General features: G+C 38.1%; 1 protein-coding gene across 1 annotated transcript; it reads right to left on the bottom strand.

The window, feature by feature from the left end:
• Positions 1-204: 204 nt before the first annotated feature.
• Positions 205-14,422, bottom strand: cusr (Copper-only SOD repeat protein). Its single transcript, XM_044345714.1, has 10 exons — positions 14,208-14,422; positions 7,223-9,302; positions 6,496-6,595; positions 5,331-5,408; positions 4,497-4,601; positions 3,500-3,632; positions 3,156-3,270; positions 2,459-2,583; positions 1,092-1,172; positions 205-658 (listed from the first exon to the last, which is right to left on the bottom strand). Exons 1-10 carry the CDS (start codon positions 14,245-14,247, stop codon positions 567-569), a joined length of 2,949 nt encoding a protein of 982 aa, XP_044201649.1. The 5' UTR covers positions 14,248-14,422; the 3' UTR covers positions 205-566.
• Between the last annotated feature and the right edge of the window lie 6,558 nt (positions 14,423-20,980).

Consider the following 20,980-nt stretch of genomic DNA (forward strand, 5'->3'; position numbering starts at 1 on the left):
TAAAGTAATTACAATTACATGCCTCTCATAAAGGGTGCCTTTTTTAGAAAGTGGTACCGAATTAGTATATGAATAGCCTATTATTTAATCATTTCGGTATTTGAATAGCATCTCCCACAGTCATTGTGTAAATCTCAATAATTACTGGCACACAGCATACAAATATCGCATTTTATTCACAATTTTTACACAAAAGTTGACAAGGAAATTGATAGTGCATACATAAAGGCAAACATCTGGAGATCTGAAAAAGTACAGCATTGACTTCACCCAACCATTTAACATTTCAAATGAATGAAATATGAGCAATATTTGTTGTGGAAAAAAATAAGTTTCTAAAGGCTACATTGAGCATTTAATATGGTATTTGCAAAAAATCAAATAGTAAAATAGAAAGATCTTTATTGGTTGACAAAAGTTGTACAAAGAGACACAGTTATTATTTTGCTGGATAGTAAATCAGATGACCATTATATCACTTGGTGGGCTACATTTCATAATCATGTTCACAGTTTGAGGATCCATGTATACCCAGTTATGATGCATGGTGTGGCTGAATCTCTGAACTATACGTGGGTTGTAGAAGGCAGCAGGTATGCAGCAACAGACATCAAGCCAAGAAGAAAGCTTCCCGGCACCAGCAGCACACCTTTATTCCCTGAAGGCATCAGACCAGAAATGTTTCCATAGGTTATTCAAATGAGAAATGAAACTCTGTTAAAATATGCTATTTTTACACTCTGAAACAGTAACCTAACATTGTGTAAATTAGTAATCTTTAAAAGCATGGCCCTGGGTATGAAATTAATGTTTTAGTTGAATTGTTTATTTTATCAGTGGTTGGCACGACTTCCATGCTCTCCAGGTTGTAAACATCACACATCTCATGTCAGTGTATGGTTGAACAAGAAATGTTAATTATAGAGAGCTGCTCATATATACAAATACAAGTGTTCCAAGAATGTAGTAGTTCTGAATGCCATTCTCCCTTTAATGAAGGGTATGAACAATTTCCAGTTATTCATTCATTTCTTCCAGTTATGCACCTAAGGTGCAGTGAAGACAATGATTACAGTAAGCAGCATACTTACTGGAACATCGGTCAGACTCTTTGAAGTTGCCCATCTTCTCACTGGTTTTGACAGACTTCAGAAGTTCTGCGTTGACATCCCCTTTAAGATACAGACAATGTGGCAATGCTTAATTACAAATAGACTGTCCAAGCCACAATTACTGTTTCTTATACTTGATAATTACTGTATTTGAGTCTAAAGGCAGATATGGACTTGTTACAGTGTATTTCTAATGTTCCAGAAATAGTAACTTCTATTACATCAACTTTTGATGATGATTGCATAGTAAACTTTCTAGCTTGTGGGATATGTCTGAGGGCATAAATGCCCATCCTGTGCTATACTGTGTGAAACCTCTCTACAGATACCTCTCTGTTCCCCCCTGGGACAGAGGAAGGGACTGAAAAGGAGACACACGGACACTCAACTGCAGCATCAGGTTACTGAGCAATTTTTCAGGTTTTCTAAAGATTTTCAATGCCCGTAATTGTTCATTGTCCTGATGAACACAGCCTGGGCACACAGCTTGCCCAGCTAGGCCCTGCACGGCTGTAAAAAAAAAAAAATCTCCTCCTAGAGAGGAAGAATCTGAGCCATGTGTTTGATTTATGTATTTACTGTATAGACTTACATGTTGTACATGCAGTCTGATATCACACAGACAAACCTAATTTCACTAGCAAAGCCATGTTTGTAGATATAAAACCTATTATTTAAGGCATTGTCCTGTGTGCTGCTAAATCTGCTTTTCCAATGTTTAATTCCTCCTTTTATTATGTACAGATTCTCTTTTGATGTTTATAGATAAATATTCAAATGAGACTGATGGTTTTCCCCTCCTTGGCACTCCCATGTTGTTTTTTCATTTCCAGAGAAAGTTTACATTCTCTGAAGGCACATAATTGCTTCTTAACTGTGAAGTGAAGTGAAGTGTGAACTTAAACTGTGATACAACCCTCATTTAAACAATACCGACAGCTTCCTTGAGGAGGTTACATGATTCAACCAATATTTTCATACTCGCATCACTGAACCAGGTGATGTGTGTCTGCAACCTGCTGATTTTAATTGTTGCGGTGTCAGATCAAACTTGGGTGTTGCCATAGTTATAGTCATTATAATTTATGGTCTCACATACCACTGGGACAACACCTCTTCTAAGAATTGAACATGAGTCATGTTTACACTGAAATGTCTACTTCTTATTTACCTAACATGATTAATTACTTAAAGTAATTAATAAAGAGAGAGAACATTCACTCACTCACACCCTCAAATCATCTTTCCTCATGTTTCAAGCGTTACTGTTCGGTTGTTGTATCGTTAGGGGAATATTCTCTTTGAGAGGGTGTTTCAGGGAAAGCATTAAGAGCTGGAGTGCATACCAGACACCATGAAGTTGACTTTCTGGCACCTTCCTTCAGCTGCAGACATGGGAGATCTGGGCAGGATGGTGACTCTTGCTACTTCCAACTGAAGGACATCAGCAACCCTCCTACGGAAGTCATATCTGAAAAAACAGACATAAAACATCGACTTTATAGTAGCTCGATACTCAGATTTTTTTCAGTGTAATTCCTATAATCAATCACAGATATTAGCAAACTAAGGTAACTGATGCAGTTAAAGTGTTTCCTTCAAAAATGAATAAGAAATCATTTGAAATATGAATGAATTTACTCCCCCGAGTGTAGGAATCATCCAGGTAGGCACAACATGATTGATGCCAGATTTGTCATAAATGGCATTTCAGAGTCAGCCTAACTGTACTAAAACAAAGTGCCAACATTGGCCCAATGTCAAAACAAATCCTGCAAACTGGAGCTCAGACCAAAAGATTATTTTCAGACATTTAGTTGTGATGAGTCTGACTCAGCTGGCAAGCGGGGACCCCACACGTCTGAAAACTATTCTGTCCACTCAAAGACACCGACCAATTTAAGAACCACGTAAACCATGGTAGCACTCATACAACAACAGCGTCTGTTCATGAGTAATCAAAGTTTGCCAAGAAGATAAAGGTAAAATTCAAATGACAGGTTATGAATCATGCTGTATGAGGTTTTCTTTTTCACACTCAACCTGCTGAAGGTGGTCACAGTGGGAAAGGTCTGATCTGCTGAAGGAGATTCTGGGAGGATCTCAGCACATGCGATGATACTGTCTCCATTCTTCAGTACTAGAGATCTGTGGACCACTATAAACACAGAAAATAGAAAACATAAACCACATGTTCTTTTTTTCCGTTATGGCACTCAACTAAAGCTATCCTGAACTAGCATTAACGGGTACTTGTAAGTTTGATTTAATTATTTGATTTTTACCTTTTCTAAATAAAAACACATTTTCCCTCATTTCAATAGAAAATGAGAGAATTACAAATTTATGACTGTGACTGTAACTATTAGAACCATGTATGGGGGTACCTGTGTTGTCTCCAGAGAGCTGAATGATGCTATCAGTGTAGAGCTGTCTCACAGTCAGGCTGATTGGGCCATTTCTTGCGGAGAACTCTCCCACCACACAGCTCAGAGGGTTTTCGAGTGAACAGCTGGAAGTCTGAAGGAGGAAGAGAAAGAAGGAAGTGCATTTCACATGAACCACACAAGCACGATTTTGACACTATAATTGCAGCTGTTTATGCAAATGTTTTGACCTTTAATGGTCATGTTTTCTGTTAAGTGAAAAAGAAAAAAAGGAAAAAGGATCATTGCTTGAATTTACAATTGAATGCTTAATTGACGTGAATACAATTGTCATTGAAACATCATAGTGCATTAATTAATAACAAAAACCTTTGCACAGAATATCTTAAAATCTCAAACTTTCTAACTTTAAACATATAAATGGCCTAGTTTTGCAAATTACACTGACTAGGCTGATTATGGTAGTATAATTAAAGCTCAAATTTAATTACAGCACATTTGGAGCACAATCTTGGAGAATTTACATCTTTTTGCAATTTTTTCTAGTAATTACAAAATAAATAAATTACTGGCCTAATAAAAGTAATTTGATAAAAAAGTTGAAATTTCCAACTGTAGCTGTTGTATTTGTAGAGGACAACATGTTGGTTATCTTGACTCTTGGTTTTTGTCTTTTATACAAAGTACATACAGTACCTCACAGAACATGTAAATCATACAGAACATGACCATATAGTATCAGAGGAACTTTAAAAATGTAACAAGCCAGTATGAAGTTTTTAGCACCTTGTGTTCACTGAAATTTGTTTCAGATTATCTTCCATCCTTAAAATCAACAAAAATCTGAGTAGAGAATCTGAACGTGGTGGTCGTGGCTCAGGAGGTAGATTTATAAGTGCTATTATAAATTCTGAAAAAGCAAGAAACTAAAAATGTAGTAGTGCCAGCATAATAATGAACCGAATCAGTTGATGAACTGTTGACAGTGCAGTCTCACCATTGATGTCATGTTGAAAGGATTATACGTCTCTCCAACACCATTGCACTGTCTGTTGTTGGCACCCGCGCGGTCGTTTGTGATGAACAAGGATGCCTCAGTAGTCTGAGAAGTAAATGGAAGTGTGAGAGTTTGATTTTAATTAGTCACAATCACACAAAAATACAAAGTAACACACATACATGTTAACACTGAACACATATTTCAGATACACATTTACAATCTCTTTCAAATCCTGCTGCAACCAAAGGCAAAGAAATTAACTTACTGAATAACAATAAGTGTCTGGGAACTTAAATCGGCTTGCACCATGTTATTTATCCATGGTGTCTGACCACACAACCTCATGTCCTCAAATTACAGGGACTGCCAATTTGGATCTGTGTGTTGCAAGTATTTCCTCCCTCTCAGACACTGGTCACTGACTTATACATGGCAGCAGTTGTGGGTGCTAGGTGAGTCCCACCCCTTACACAGTATTTCTACCTGTTTCTACTTGGCATTGTGCATGAGTGCACTCTTATTTCATGATCATTTTCCATGTTATTGTCCATTTTACTACTCTGGGAACAGTTGCACACTAAGCCATTCAGGTGTCTCACCTATTATGCACGATTTCCTTGTAAGTTTTTCATAGTATGCTGAAAGGTTTTCAGGGCGTTGGCACAATATGTATATGCACTCATGTTTGTCATTGATTGTCACCTTCCATTGAATTTTTGTTTCCTTGTTTCCTCCTCATGAAGACGTTCTTTGAGAACTGTTATAAATCTATATAAATAATTGAAGGTGCATTAGTGTTTAAAAGTGTGTGTCCCTATGTTACATGCTTACATTTTGCCTTTTTGCAGATTGAAGGTTCACCTCCAGTGTGGTATCGCTGCTACTCCCATCAGGAAACATCTGCTGGTGCTGGAAGAGAGGAAAACCAAAATATCCAATATCAGTGAACATGTAAAAGGACTGAATTGATCTTCAACCAGATTGTCTTTTCTAAAATACATAGGCAGTTCAAATGGACACCAGTGGGGATTTGTGGATATGGCATACATACAGCATTGTTATGCCATTCTGTGACTTTGTGCTCAATCTGCCTGAACAAAACTAGCAGATTGAAGTTAAAGGGACACATATATTCCCCAGACTGTCATTTCCATTTTTTTTCTTTGCTAATATTGCCTCTTAGGAGATGCTGTATTACTACCTCTTATCCATAGATGTGGTGCAGCAGAGCTCAGTATGGGGTCTCTGGAGGGCAGCTGACAGACACAGCTGTTCCCTCAGTGAGCTTCCTAGATCAGGGAGCCTGTAGGTTCTACTAGCCAGCAGACGGATGCTAAGCTAAGCTAATGATCTTGCCCCAGCTTCCCATACCTCCCTGATACAACCCACCACAGGCATAATTAATTCACTGTCTGTCCAGCACAGCAGAAATACCCTGTCATGTTTTTGTGGCAGCTTGGTTCCTAATAAATTCGCAAGAAAAATATCTTGCATATGTTCTGTTGAAATCTTTTTCTGTTTCTATGTGGAAATCTTGTAACTCCTCCTAGGTAAAACTATTTTCTTCAGAATAATTTGAGAAATACTCAAAATCCATTTCATGATGCTAAAAATGGATTGTAATCACTAATGAAATGTTTTGAAATGTTCCACCGCTGCATAGTTTAGCAACTTGAACTTGTGCAATAAAAAGTGGGTAGCTATGTGCTCATCAGATTACTATAGTTAGTAGTTATAGCTGTGATCCACCAGACAAAAATGCAATCTTTTAAAGGCGGTGTATGAGATGAGAAGAGCCAGTATTTCATTTAGTATCACTGCAACAAATAAATTAAACTTTGTATTTTGCATTGTTAGTTCTTGCACAATTTTGCACAATTCATAAAATAAATAAAACTATATACAGATGTACATTGTAATGTAAGTGTTTCAAATAAATTGGCATTAGTGGAAACAATGAATTGAATGGATGGAAGACTTTGGCTGCTGTTTTTACCAGTCTGACTGTCCCAGTCAAGGTGCCACTGAAAACAGCCTTGGCAATAGTCCATTGTCCATCTGGATCTCTGTCAGCAGAAATGTCCGCACACCGCATTCTGTAGAGAATACAAACATGCATGGACATGTATAGGAAGACACAAAAACACAAACAAGATGAGCAAAACATATCCAAATCCTGCAGGGATAACCTTTAGGATTTTCTCCTTCACAATATTTTGTTGAGTCACTCTCAATGAATGAAGAAGATTATCTGTGTGTTATAATAAAAAACATGAGGAGGATACGGCACAGTGTCTATGACATCCTACACCTGTAATTGTCCTCAGTAGCCTGTTTAAATCTGTTATTGTGCCAGAGAGCAGCTCAGAGTAGTAAAGCTTGGATGTCTACACATGCTGCAAAATCATCAATGACTACTCAAACTGCTATATATCATATAGTATTTATATAGTACACTATGATATGTATTGTATCATATAATATGCACATGAAATGACAAATAGGATCATGGTCTATGAAAAAAGTTGGGGTTTACAGATCGGTGGTTACAATGCTCACCATTTCTTCTTTAGATATAGGAAGCTGTGGCCATCCTATGAGTATTTTCTCATACTATATCTCCTGTCTCTCTTTCATTTTCACTCTCTCTGATTTTTTCTCTCCATCTAATAAGCATTCTACCACTAAAACAAAGACATGCATTTTTGCACACAGGTTCTCACCTTGATCCGTTGCTGTAATGAACAACCAGGGACCTCCCCACAATGCTATAGGGCCCCGTTAATGGTAAGGTTGCATCCATGTATACATCCTGAGACTGGTCAAGGCCATTCAGCATCCCAAACTTCCCACTAATGTCTCCAATCTCATACTGGTCAAAGGTGCCATCTCCAGGTGCAGGGGAGTTTGATGCGTTCCAGGCCAGTGGATTGAAGTGGCCCATAATGTTTGCTCCCGAGCAGGGCTCCACGCTGTCAGATTCAATGGGCAGTATGTGAACATGGTAACCCCCAGCTAAGGCGTTCAGGTTCATTAGGGATATGTTTATCTGTGTGGGGCCTTGTGGGATGGACTGGGAGAACCGAACCTGCCCACTGGATATCCCAGGGCCAAACCAAGTACCTGAGCTTGCTTTTGGGACCCGCACCATTGTAACGTTGGCACAAGCAATCCTTTGCCCTCCTCTTTCTGCTTGATGGATTACCACAGAACGACCAATAATGCCTGACCCTGGCAACCAGGAAGTTACATCAGTGAAGAAGTTTTTTCCTTCCACTCCACCCACTCTGGAGTCAAGGTTGATCGTGCTGTGTTTGCTGGAGAGGTCTCCCACTTCGCAGGACAAGGGACTGGAGGAGCCACAATGGAGGGCATAACTGCTGTCTCCTGTGGTAATGTTCATGGGGTTCCAGTGACCTCCTGTCGTGCTGCAGCGCCTAGTATCATCATCCCTCTCTGAGCTGATGGGGTAGGTGTGAATGTGCCAGTTGTGGTTTCTGGTTTCACTCATTGTGGGGTTTCCATATGATAAATCCATGAATATGGATACATCAGACAGAGGGTATTCGTTCAGTTGGGTGAACCAGATCTCACCAATCACAGGGCTCTGGAATCTAGCTCTGGCAACAGTCACTTCACCAGGATAGCCAATGCTGGCGCAAACATACCTTGCACCATCTGTTTGGTGAATCACAACTGACCGACCTACAATGGAGTTTTGTCCAAACAAAGGGAGATTGAAGTCCGTGAACACCATGTCCGAATTGTTTTTACCTGCAAGGGACATATGCTTGTTGCTGAGGTCACCGATCTCATACTTGTCATGTGTTGATCCAGGCACTTTGGGGTATGTTGGGTCACTTTGGCTGACACCAAATGGATTCCAGTGACCACCCACATTATCATTTGAGCACAAGCTTGAGGGATGTGACCTGACTGAAGGGACAGGGAAATTGTGGACATGGTAAGGGCCAACTCTGCTCTCTAAGTTACTCAGGTTCACCCTCAACTCTGTCACATCAAACGGGGAAGCCTGATGGAAACTGAAGTATCCTTTGATCCCTCTCATATTCACAACGGCTCTCACCTGTTTCTCTGGCACATTATAGATCTGAGCACACATGTAACTTGACCCCATAGGGAGGAGAAGAAAGGCAGTGTTGATATTGAAGCTAGTGAGGTCCAGACGGGACTTCTCAGGTTGTAAAGGGGTTCCAACCTTTATGACTCCCAGACGGATCAAAGCTGAGGGATCTAATATTCCAAGAAGAACATCACAGTTTGCAGCAGTGTTCACTGAGCCAAAGATGGTGATGTTTGTTTTGGAGGCATTGACCTGACCGATTGTAACTAGGTCTGCAAGAAGCCTGGGGTTGGTCTGGTCTGTGTTCAGGCGGACATAAACATTACCCGCAATGGGTCCGGTGAACCTGGCCTGACGTGTCAAGAGCGTTTGACCTCGACTTACAACTGTGCATACTTTGGTGCTGTTACAGGTCTGCAAAGTCAGCGAGAAGTCATCCAAGTTTGATCTCTGTTCAAACAGGTGTGACACATTGATGGAGTCTGAGACGGAATCAGCTGTGAAGGTAAAGACACTAGAGCCAATGTTTGCTTCAGAACAGGGCTGATCAAAGTGGCCGTACATGACGGGAAACTCGTTGACGGAAAAGTTAAGGGAACCACAGGATCCAGCACCGGATATGTTGACAGTGGCCAGCTGGGAGGCAGAGTCAAACTGCACCTGCCCTGTGACTCCTCCCATGTTTACAGGTGCCAGAAACTGAATGCAGGAGATGGAATCTGAAAAGGACGACAAGGAGGAGGTGATGGTAGTATTCTGGGTTCCTGCAAATTGTTCTTGCACAACCCACCCCAACAAATACAGGGCTGATAATGGATGACCCTGCAAAACCTTGACTTGTGTTCAGTGATGTTTTTGAATGTTCAATTGCCAATGTGTTGTTAAAATAACATTCCTATAATCTCTGCAATTTACAGTATGGTTGATGTTAGGCAATTAAAACAGTTAGTTAATGTTGGGGAAAGATTCCCATCATGGATAAAGAAATCCAAAATTAATGGTTTGAGTCCATAACATGAACTCTGGTCTCCAGCTCAAAACTGAATCCTTTATACATGCATCCACCACTATCACCACACCCTCCACACCCTTACTTTTTCCCACACTACAGAGATGTTTCCCTCCATTGGCATTGAATATTAATCGTTTGCTGACGTATCATCCAATATAAACTTAATCTCTTTAGAGAAGTTTTTGCTCCAACAGGAACACACACACACATAGAGTACCACATATTTAAGGAAGTCTTTTCATTTCCTATGAAATAGTGTGTCATAACTTACAATGTGTTGATATCTGCCTTTTTTGTTGATCTGTATCAATCTCCTGTCCATGACTTCCCTTTGTTAACTTCCCATCTTGTGAGTGCCCTTTGTTAAGTTGAGGCTTTTTCTGCTGCAGAGACAATTTTAGGAAATCTCATTGGCCACCCTAGTGGTCAACCCAGATCTGATAGGTCATTGGTCAATCAATGATGACAACTGATTAGCTGATATAGGGCAGTTTACCATTTCCAACTACTATAGTAATTGTAGGACTGAAGCCATGACAGCCAATCTTTAGTCAGTGGACTTTTCTCCATGAGTCACAAAAAAGCAGGTCTCAAAATTGAAAGTACTGGAACATGCAAACGGCTGCATCCACGTGCCCAGGACTCAGGACTCTGGTTACAGTGACCAAAAACTGAGCTAATGCCATGATGATATGAATAATGTGCTGACAACTACTTTATATATGTTTTGCACAGGTAAGAAAAGTATAATGGGACTGTTTAGGTGGCAAAATAGAGTTAGCTCCTGTTAGTGTTGTGGACATTGGTTTGGGGTCGCATACAATGTGAATTTGAATGTACATGTGGGGCCGGGATATGTGTATATGCTGCAAGCATTAGCACCTCACGCTAGTGATTAGCATTAGTGATTGACATGAAATTTACAGTCTAATGTGTGTTAATAGATAGCATTAACAGCCACTGTGATAAAATAAAGCCCGTATTTAGTTTATGTACACCCACAACTGTAGTTTGTTCAGTTTTGTTTAATAGCATTTTTCATGTAGGTAATGTTATCTGTGCTTAGAGTGTGTAAGAGTGAGAATATTGCTAAAATACAGACAGTTAGCCAGCCAAGGTAAACCTGTGAGCCTGTAGAGATGTAAACTGGAAAGTGAGGTTTATTGTATTTCCCAACCATTGTTAGACTGCTTAGGTCATTCAGTAAAGACAGTAAAAGGTATAATGTGATGTTTTCAATAAGGTAAACTGAGTAAGAGGTAACTATGGAACATAAGAGAGTTTTATTCATGCAAATGTTAAGGTGCAGTTTACACATGAAGAGAACTGTAAAGCAGGACTGTAAGCTAAAGTTAAAGTTCACAGTTCAAAGATAGTAGAGCTGATGCAAGCTGAGCTAATGCCACAATGATATAAATAACATTGCAGACAACTGTTTTAAATATGTTTTGCATGGGTTACCCCTGTGAATAAATGTGTTTCACCAGTTTGGACCGAGAGCTTCATTCTTAACCTGTAATATATAACATATTAACTCTACTACAGGGAAACAGCTCTTGTGTAGTCTATCCTGAACATAATTACTGACTGAAAATAGACATGTTTAAATAACCACTGCTTCCCAGAGACTGGGATATGTGGAAATGGAAAATGTGATGTACATGGAATAGAAAACTGAATAGAATGGTAGCTGCATCTTAGTGCTGTTCTTGGTTGTAATATGAACTTTAGTTGTTGTGAGTGGTCAGCATGGCACCTTTAATTTAATGCTGTATTATAAAATGCAAAAACAACAACCTGGCCTTGAGTACAAACATTACAATGGATGCTAACATAAGTTTTGGAATTCAATTATGATTTACCTGTCTATAGGTTGAAGCAATGTGATGCATTGAACACCTGTATTTACACATTTTGATCACCAGCCCTTCATTATGGTTTTCTATGCTATGGCTACCCCACACTGTAGTTCTGTGTCCCATCTTGACCACCCCAGTCAAAATGTCCTGGATACCACTGCGCAGTGATCTTCTTTCCTCTCAGGGTAATTTGAAGTTTAATCTCATTTTATGTTAAACATTTAAGTACTTTTAATCCCAATCTCTATTTACAGCTACATCATAAATTCAAATGATATACAGTATGTGCATTCTTGTGAGCCAGTGAGGATTAACTATCACAATGAGGTGCACAGCCCTCATTTGCACAGTAATACCCACACAGGTATCGAGGTATCCACTTACTTGCAAACTTTTTACCTCTAGTTCACATATCTACCACCTCACAACCTAATGCTCATTCTGTCGGAGATATTCATACCAAGCTCTAACTCACAGGTGTGAACTAATTTTTGGGCTACTGCCAACATTCTTTCAAACTAGAACATTTATGAAGAGAATGTATGTATGCTCACTGCTAAAACTTTGTCATTGAAACATTTGAAAGAGTTAAAATACTGAAAAAAGGTTGTGGTTAAAGTTGAGGTGACATGATGTCACACACACTGTTTCAACATTCTCAACATACAAATCGGAAAAGGTGTGAAATAAGTATAAACCTGGAAATGGGTTTAACGAAAAACTATATAAGGGATGGAAATGTTAAACTAATACAGTAAAGTACAAAGGGTGGAGACTGCTTTAAAGTCTGAATCAAGTTTTTAAATGAAAGTATGAGTGAGTATGAAGGGTTAAAAGAGGAGTTGAAAGGGTTTAAAGTTGAGTGGAGTTTTTATTAATAACATTCATTTCATTATGCAAAAAAGTTGTATTGTGAAAAGTATGAATGATATGAAAATGTGTTGACGTGTGAATAGAATGTCTGTATAAGGAAGTTAGAGCATCTCAAAAAAAGTGTTCAAAAGAAGGAATGGAATAATAATAATAAAGATATAAAGATAGTTTTAGAGTGCATTCCTGAAGCGAGCACACTTATGAAACCTGTTTCAACATGTCATCTGTTTATTTGGCGATACTGGTTTATTAATGCAGCCTTAGGTGCCACATCAGTGGCAGCACACCGATGGGAGAGAAAGTTGAGACAATTAAAGGCACATGATTTGACATGTACTTTTATCTGTTTATTGTTTTTGAGAATTATATCATTTTTATACAGGAGAAGCCTGCATGATGTTGGTGTGCTGGTCTACTGACCACGCTGACCTCTTCATATGAGACAGCTGTCACAAGTCAGCCTGCAGTTGTCCCTATTTAAAGACTTGAATTTGTAAATTCCAGACACACAACTGCTATATCACAGAAACATCACACATATTACTTGACTAAGTTACACATAATGTTGTTTCAAATAACCTATAACTCTGAACAATTCTTTTGTTAGGCAAGATACTTTAAATATGTTGTTAGATTAAGTTGTTAAGTGGCACAATAGCCACCATCAGGTGGAAATACATCTAAATCTAAATTTCTTTGTAACCCCTCTCAGGTTTCTATTAGTAAGAAGTTAAATATAGTAGACGCTTTCATTTCTGTAAAGTTATTCAGCCTGTATGGCACTTGAAGTGAGAATCAATAGTGGAAATGCTACTTTCACAATGTGATCACAGTTCTGGTGTAAAATCATTAGCTCTATTTTAGTTGCAATTTTAATTCTATTAAAATATATAAATAGGACAAATAGAAATTATTCTCTGGCCATTGTATAAATGAGATGAAGGACTAGTGAGGCAGACCTTTGGAAAAAACACTGTTTTGGTCTAGTCAGAAAGTTGTAACATGGATCAATCTCGATTGTTGAGAGAAGGAACTTCAGAAGTTTTCTTGGACTACGACCAATATTTAATATAGCAGGTTAGTATCAGGGCATCATCTGCCTCTGAGACACAGACTTTGAGTAAACCTGAATTCTGGATCAAAGCCTTTTCTGTGAGCCCCATTTTTTGGGAAAAGAAAATCCTGGATTTCTCAGAATTTCAATGTAACACATCACACTAATCCCACTAATTTGGTAATCCTCCTCACCACCCTGATGTACTAAATGTCTGGTAAAATATCTCATTGCCTGTGCAAGATAAAACTAAGGATTCTTTGAATCCTATTGAACTCTGGGAAATACAAAATGATCAATAAAAAAGCAGACTGTTTGAAAGGTTATACATTACAGGCATCAGTTGGTTGCATTGTCAGTTTCTTATATTTTCAGCAAATTGCAAATGTTTGGGATTCACTTAGAGTGCTTACTAATATCAGATGTTTCTAATTTTATCATTTACATCGTTTCAAGCCTTTCCACAACATCGTGGGATTCTCAGGGGGGAGATGCAACCTGAGAAGCTCATATCAATAAAACTGAGCTGCTGGTAAAACTACTGCACAACTGGTTTCAGAACAAGTAAAACATGATAAAGAAAGATTAACCCAGGAATCATTAGCTACATGCTTATGAGTAATTGAGAGCCTGCAGGTTTTACTACCAACCAAGGGAAAGGGATGATTTCACATAAAAATACAACATCAACCAAAGAAGAGAAACTAATCACTGAAATTACCAGCTGTTGTTGAAGAAAACCTCTCCGCCTACATGACACATAGTAACATTAGACTCATCTATGAGATCCACTTTATTCAAAAGTTAAAAATTACAAAGTACTCACCAAGTAACGAAAACAGCAGGGCAGCTGTCAGAGGGCCCATGTTGGGAGATGTGTGCAAGACAGACAGCGAAGAGAAAATTTATAAAAGAAAATTATCTTTAATAAAACTGAAGTCATGCAAATCCTCACTGAAGGTGTAGATGAGAAGGAAAAAACAGCTCAGTTACAGCATGAGAAGTTTAGTGACTGCAAAATGATGGAGTGTGTGTGTGTGTGTGTGTATCATGTGTTCTCTAAGATTGTGTCATATATGACTGGTTTGCAGAAGTGTGCAGCCTCTCTTGTGCTTCTTTTTCAGCCGCGGTCTGTCTGTGTCAGCCTGTGATTGGCCAGCTGGGTGACAGTGTCTCATGTATGGAGGTAGGGGAGGGAAAAAGAATAATTTGGAGCCTGGATGGGTGGAGGTTGTCATGCTCAGCTTGAGAAAAAAATGTGGGTAGAAGATTGTATTGTATTGTTGATTCTATTGTTCGTGTGTTCAAGGGTTCATAGTACAGTCTATGTCAATCAATTCAAAACACAAAGAAAAGCTTTAGTAGTTGGACACGGAGCACACTTTCTGACAATGTATAAATATAGCAAGATATCAATCCTTTGTTCAAGCTTTCATTCATTTAGTAAATGTGAACTTCAATCAACTTCAGACCTCATCTGGTTGAACTGAAAGTGAAGTAATTCTCTACAAGTTTTACAAGCAAAGGCTATTTGCTTTGTCAAAGAAGATTACACTGAAATACTTTGTACTATACAATTCAAATACTTATCTGCTGCGAAGTGTTGCTAAAATATCTCTCAGTTTTACTTGTTTTGGTCGTTGTTCAATTGTTTCAATAATTTCTTAATAAATGCAAGCAAACAGACAGGCATTAAACACACAGGTCACAGGAACACAGTGTTGGCAACAGCAACCATATAGCCAAAGACATAAAAACAACAAAAAATATGTTTATAAAAAATAATATTGTAAGATCTAAGATTAGGACCAATGCCAAATATAGAGCCAAATGAAGTGCAGTTCTAATTAAGTGCAGGTGTGCAAATATCTGTATAACATTAAAAGGTTCAGCCTTCCAGCCAAATTGCTTTATTCTATGTAGTTAAGCAAAACAAAGTAATCAATATTATTGAGAGCATACATATTATACATGGGTTTGCTTTACAGGAATAATTAAGTATAAGGTGTCAGAATCCAGTTTCTAGAGGAACATCAAAATGTAATGTTTTTAGTTTAGGGTTTTTTTTGTTGCTGTGGCTCTTTGAAATTTCTTGTGGTACCAGGGTCAATAGTTTTCTTTCCTCTTTTAGACCCTTTTTCTGCTTCTTCCTCTTTCTTCTCACATAATATTTCTCAGCTGTCCTTGTAACAGGGTTAAGGAAAAAAGACGAAGAGAAAATAGTAACTTGTTTCTAAGAATAGCAGCCCGATGGCCCATCATTGTGAGCTGTTTGGGGTAGGCCACGCAGCTATTTACACATTTTAGAGAGCCTGTGAAGTGGGTCAGGTCCTTCACTTGGCTTGTTTAGATCACTGATTGCGAAGCTGCAATTGTGACCTGACCGTGTCTGCGTCCCTGTGTGTACACAAGGGTTTGCTATTTGCACACACACATGCAGAAAATACACACTGACAGCAGAGGACTAGAGGAAATTGGAAAGAGCAGAGTCACTACAGTGGTAGTTTTCTCAATGAGGTGATCCCCACCACAGTGTTATAAAGGATGAATGTGGGAGTGTTTTTAGCATCTAGTGTCTCAAAATGTATGGAATACTAACACCAGTTTTATAAAGTGACGTTGTGAATATAATTAAGCACCTGAAGCACCAGAATAAAGATGTTCTGCACCCTTTCATCAACACCAATAGTTGTATCGCTGTGCATTTTGAATTATACAGGAATAAAAAAAAACCCCACTGTCTCATGAGAGCATGTTTGACATGCATGTTCGACTTTCCAGTAACAATCTGCGGTAGGTGAGATAAGATAATCAGTAAGATCACAGTTCAAGGAATTTAACAGATAAGCATGCAGAATTATTGTTTTATGACTTGTTTTGGTGTGGGCAGCATTTCAAGTTGAAAGCATTTACTAGAGAATGTGCAAAAAAATGTATGAAATCTTGTGGGCGGATGTGATGTTTTCTACACTCAAACATGTCCAAAAAATAGAGTTTTGCTGGTGAAATGGTGAGGGTGGTATACTTACATATGATGTGACATATTAATATAATAATAATGATTAATAAGACCAAATTTATCTTGTCGCACCTGGTGGTTAAGTTCTCTGTGAATGAGGAAATGTGATTTTGTACTCCACTGACTCATATCTTGTTAAAAAACATCCGGGGTTATTACAGGTGACAACAGTGTAAACATAAACATTGAAAAAAATCATTTCATGCCATCATCATTTTCATACCATGCTGAGATCACAATGGATTCAATCGTGAAGTCATGGAAGCATTGGGAAATGCGTCAAAGTTGTCAAAAGTGTTTGACAGAGATGCAGATATAACAAGAATGACTAATATGACGGAAATTAAAAATTACCCATTGACACCGTTGTCTATTGGTAAGGTCACATTTAGTAAGTAAGTAAGTAAAGTTTATTTGTATAGCACCTTTCACAGATAAAAAACAAATGAGATAAGATAAACATAAAGAAGTACAAAAGTTCCAAAACACAAACCAGGAAATAAGGCAAAAAAGATGTGGAACAACTATTCAGAAAGGCTTGATGTCACATTATGTCACAGGAGTTACAGGAGTCTAGTGATTGCAGCGATAAGGGGAGAGCATCACATAACTTGAAAAGCATGGTCACCTCAGGTTTTATAGCAGGTTTGAGGGACAGCCAGTCATTTTTGTTCAGCAGGCCTAAGAGCCTGACTGGGCGAATAAGGGAGGAGGAGGTCAGCAATATACTGGGGTGTTTGACCATGCAAGGCTCTATAGGTTAGCACCAGTATTTTAAAATGGATGTGAAATTTAATTGGGAGCTAGCGCTTGTTATTTCTAGTTAAAAGCTGAGCCGCTGCATTTTGGACAGTTTGGAGACGGTTCAGAGAGACAGGGGGGGAAAAAAAGCATTACCATAATCTAAACAAGAAGAAATAAAAGCATGAACAATCATCTCCAGCTCAACCTTGGTAACCACAAATCTTAATTTAGCTTAACTGGAAAAGCATGACCGCATAAGCTGACTGACATGATCATCAAAGGACAGGGACTGGTCAAAGATGGTTATGCTGAACACAAGCATTTAATGACCCCATATGCTGTTTGATGTTTGGAATAAAGTTTTCAGGAGCAATTATAAGAGCTTCTGTCTGATATGCATTTAACTGATAGCAGATGTCAGCCATTCAAATCTTGACGGCATCCAAACATTCATTTAAAATGGACAATCTGTTGCTCTCATCAACTGAAATATCATCGGCATAGAAACGATAAGAGATGCCGCTATAATGGCTAATAATCTGTCCAAGAGGCAGTATATATAAAGAGAAAAACAGAGTACCCAGGACAGAACCCTATGGGACACTGCATGACAGCAAGGTAGGAGGAGAACCAATCCAAAGCAGACCTGGAAATACCCACTAACTAGTTTAGCCTATTTAATAGAATACCATGAGCTGAGGTCAAATAACACCAATAATGAGCATTTGCCATCAGCTGCAGCCATCATAATGTCATTACTAACTTTAAGAAGAGCCGTTTCTGTTGAATGTAGTTAACAAAAACCTGTTTGAAATGAGTCATACAGGCTATGTGTTTTAGAAACAAGCATTGGCTGCTGGGCGACAACTTTTTCCAGCAGTTTGGATCTAAGTGGCAGCTTGGATAAAGGCCTATAATTCATTGGAAGGGTGGGGTCTAAATTAGTTTTTTTCAGCAAAGGCTAAACTATAGCATGTTTAAACTGGCTAGGGACAGAGCCAGTTGAAAGGGAAAGACTGATCATGGCTCAAACAAGGATGAGGGAAGAATGTCTAGTGGACCAGATGAAGGTTTAATTTTGTGCAGCAATATAGAAAAACAGCCCTCTAAGGAATCAGGAGAAAATGAGTTCAGGATTGTGGAGCAGGAAACACCAACGGTATGTTGGTTTGATTATGGTATGGGGGAATATTTGCTCTGATATCAATGACTTTGTCCACAAAACAATTATTGCAATCAGTCGTAGAGAAAAAATGATGATTTGTTTCTGACTCTGGGAAAGTGGGAAAAACAGAAAAATTCCCCTAAACTATTGTATCTCTTAACTATCTCTTTAACCAGATTACACACATTTAGGCTATTCTATGTGATCTCATTTTGATAACTAATGTAATATTTTTTCAGTTCCATTCACTGAGCCTCCCCTGAAACTGTTTGGAGCCCCCCTGTTGAGGCCCGCCTCTCATTTTGAAAACCTCTGATCTACAACAAATGTTGTTTTTTCTTGTTGTTGTTGTTGTTGCTTTTTGCAGATGACCACATTAGTGTAAACAGTATACACTCAAAAGAAATTTAGAAAATGTCTCTGCATGCATATCATACTTACAAATATACAATTTACTGTATTATCCAATTATTTTTTTTCAGCCAGTGCTTATAAACACGGAAATGACAAACATAAATTTGCATCCTTTGTCCTCAAACAGCATAGTTCAGATGTTTCACAGAACAATTAATCTTGCTGGCTTTGAAAAAAAAAAAAAAAATACTCAGTAATCAATGGTGATCATATTTAATTTCATCAATACATCACATGCCATAATAAGTGGTTTAATTAAATGAGGAAACTGGAATACTGGGCATTTCATATGATAAAAATACCATAGAATAATAAAGGTTCTCACAGTACATGACACATACTCTGTGTGAATAGTCTCCATACATCCTGCACTCAGGACCAGTTTGTCCTTTCCTCAGAGTCACGAGGAGGAAGAGCAGGAAACCCATCCAATTACTTATAAGCCTTATTGACTCAATTCAAGCTGTCACAAGACCCAATCAATCATCTACACTGAGTCCTGTTATGGCTTTCCTTTTAGTCGGTGCTTTATCATATTTCCGCGAAGCATGAAAACAAAACAAAAATAATGAATAATAACAGTTGGGTAGGTGTCACCTAAAACAATAAAAAATTCCAGAGAACAGAGACAATTAATCATGAGTCAGCTTAAAGGAATATTTCGGTTCATTTGAACCTGATGTATTTCCTGTTAATATGGCCATTGTGGCTCTATGTGTCATGCTAATTTTACTCTCTCCAGCTCCATTATAGAGATCTATATCTTTCCATATAAACGTGATTTTTACATGAATTGCTCCAAAAAGAAATTTTCTGACTCTGAATGGAAGTAAACACAGAAACTAGCAGCCTGTAGGTCAGACTGTGGATAGCTTAGCGTCTGTTCCTGCTAGAGAAGTAGAGACTAACCCCTGACCCTATCATATGTCCCATTCATCTAGTGCTCCATGTTGATTTCTTGTCTTTTGTTTCTTTTGTCTTTGCTTTTGCATCTGACCCAAATATAAGTCAACAACAATGATTCAGTCATGTTGACCTCATTGTCTTTATTGATAATAACGCACATGTCCTTTATCTGTAGCAACTGATTTATATGCAGCTATTAACAACAAGGGCTGATAATAACATAATAAAAACAGCGTTAACACAACAGAGTCCTTAAATGATGCATAATACACAATGCTCACCAGTTAAGTCATTACGAATAATAAGGAAATACACATTTTGCAGCCTGATGATATCACGAACAGTTTTTTTGTTGTTGTTTTGCAAACCATCATTTTTTAATGTCTATTACCTTGTAGGAACTATTTATTTGTGTTCATTACACTGCAGTATGAAGAGACTCAACACGTAGTCTGTTTTATTCACCACACAGTCTGTATGAGGGGTTCTTTACAATAATATTGGTTCACAAATACAATTTGCTTCATTTCGGTTTTCCTGTTTTCAAGACAAGTTCAATGTCATTTATGTTTTATGAAACAACACTCAGGTGCCCATATGAACAGTCAACCCGGTTTTTCTTGCTGTAATCATTCCTTCTGATCATACTAAACATACTGTAAGAACATACTGTTCATACTGGAGAAGATAACCTCCAACTATGTTTACAATGTAAGTGATTGAGGACAAAATGCACAGTCCCCGTTTTGAGCAAAAATATATTTAAAAAGTTTATTTGAAGATAATATGAGGCTTCAGCCGTCTGAGTTAGTTAAATATAGTTTAGCAAAAAAAAAAAAAACCCTTTGTGTCTGGACAGAGTGTTTTCCTGTTCATCTGCAGTAAAATTAAAGCAACAAAAAGAGGGAATTTTGCACTAAAAAGACTAACTTTGAAAAACGTTGACTTGATTTGACAAATTTGGACGCCTGAAGCTTCATATTAGCTTCAGATAAACTTTTAAATACATTGCGGCACAGTCAGTCTTGAACAGGAAGAATGATTACAGGAAGAAAAACATGTGTCAATGTTCATTTTGGCACCTGAATATTGTTCTTGGACAGACTTGAAAAATTGTGAACTTGTCCTTCAGTGTGTTCCAGTAATCCAACATGATGCAGCATGTGACATATAAGAACCATATATGGATTTTTTCAGGTGAAATTATGAATTATATAGTGTTTTCCAGTAGTCTTTTGATGTAAAAGCTGTCTCCAGATTTGTTCATAAAAGACAATAATGCACATTGTAAATATGACTGTTAAATACACTATATATATGAAAATATTATGATAACCCAAACAAACATTCC

The sequence above is a fragment of the Thunnus albacares genome, chromosome 3 (assembly GCF_914725855.1).
Source record: "Thunnus albacares chromosome 3, fThuAlb1.1, whole genome shotgun sequence".
NCBI classification, from domain to species: Eukaryota; Metazoa; Chordata; class Actinopteri; order Scombriformes; family Scombridae; genus Thunnus; species Thunnus albacares.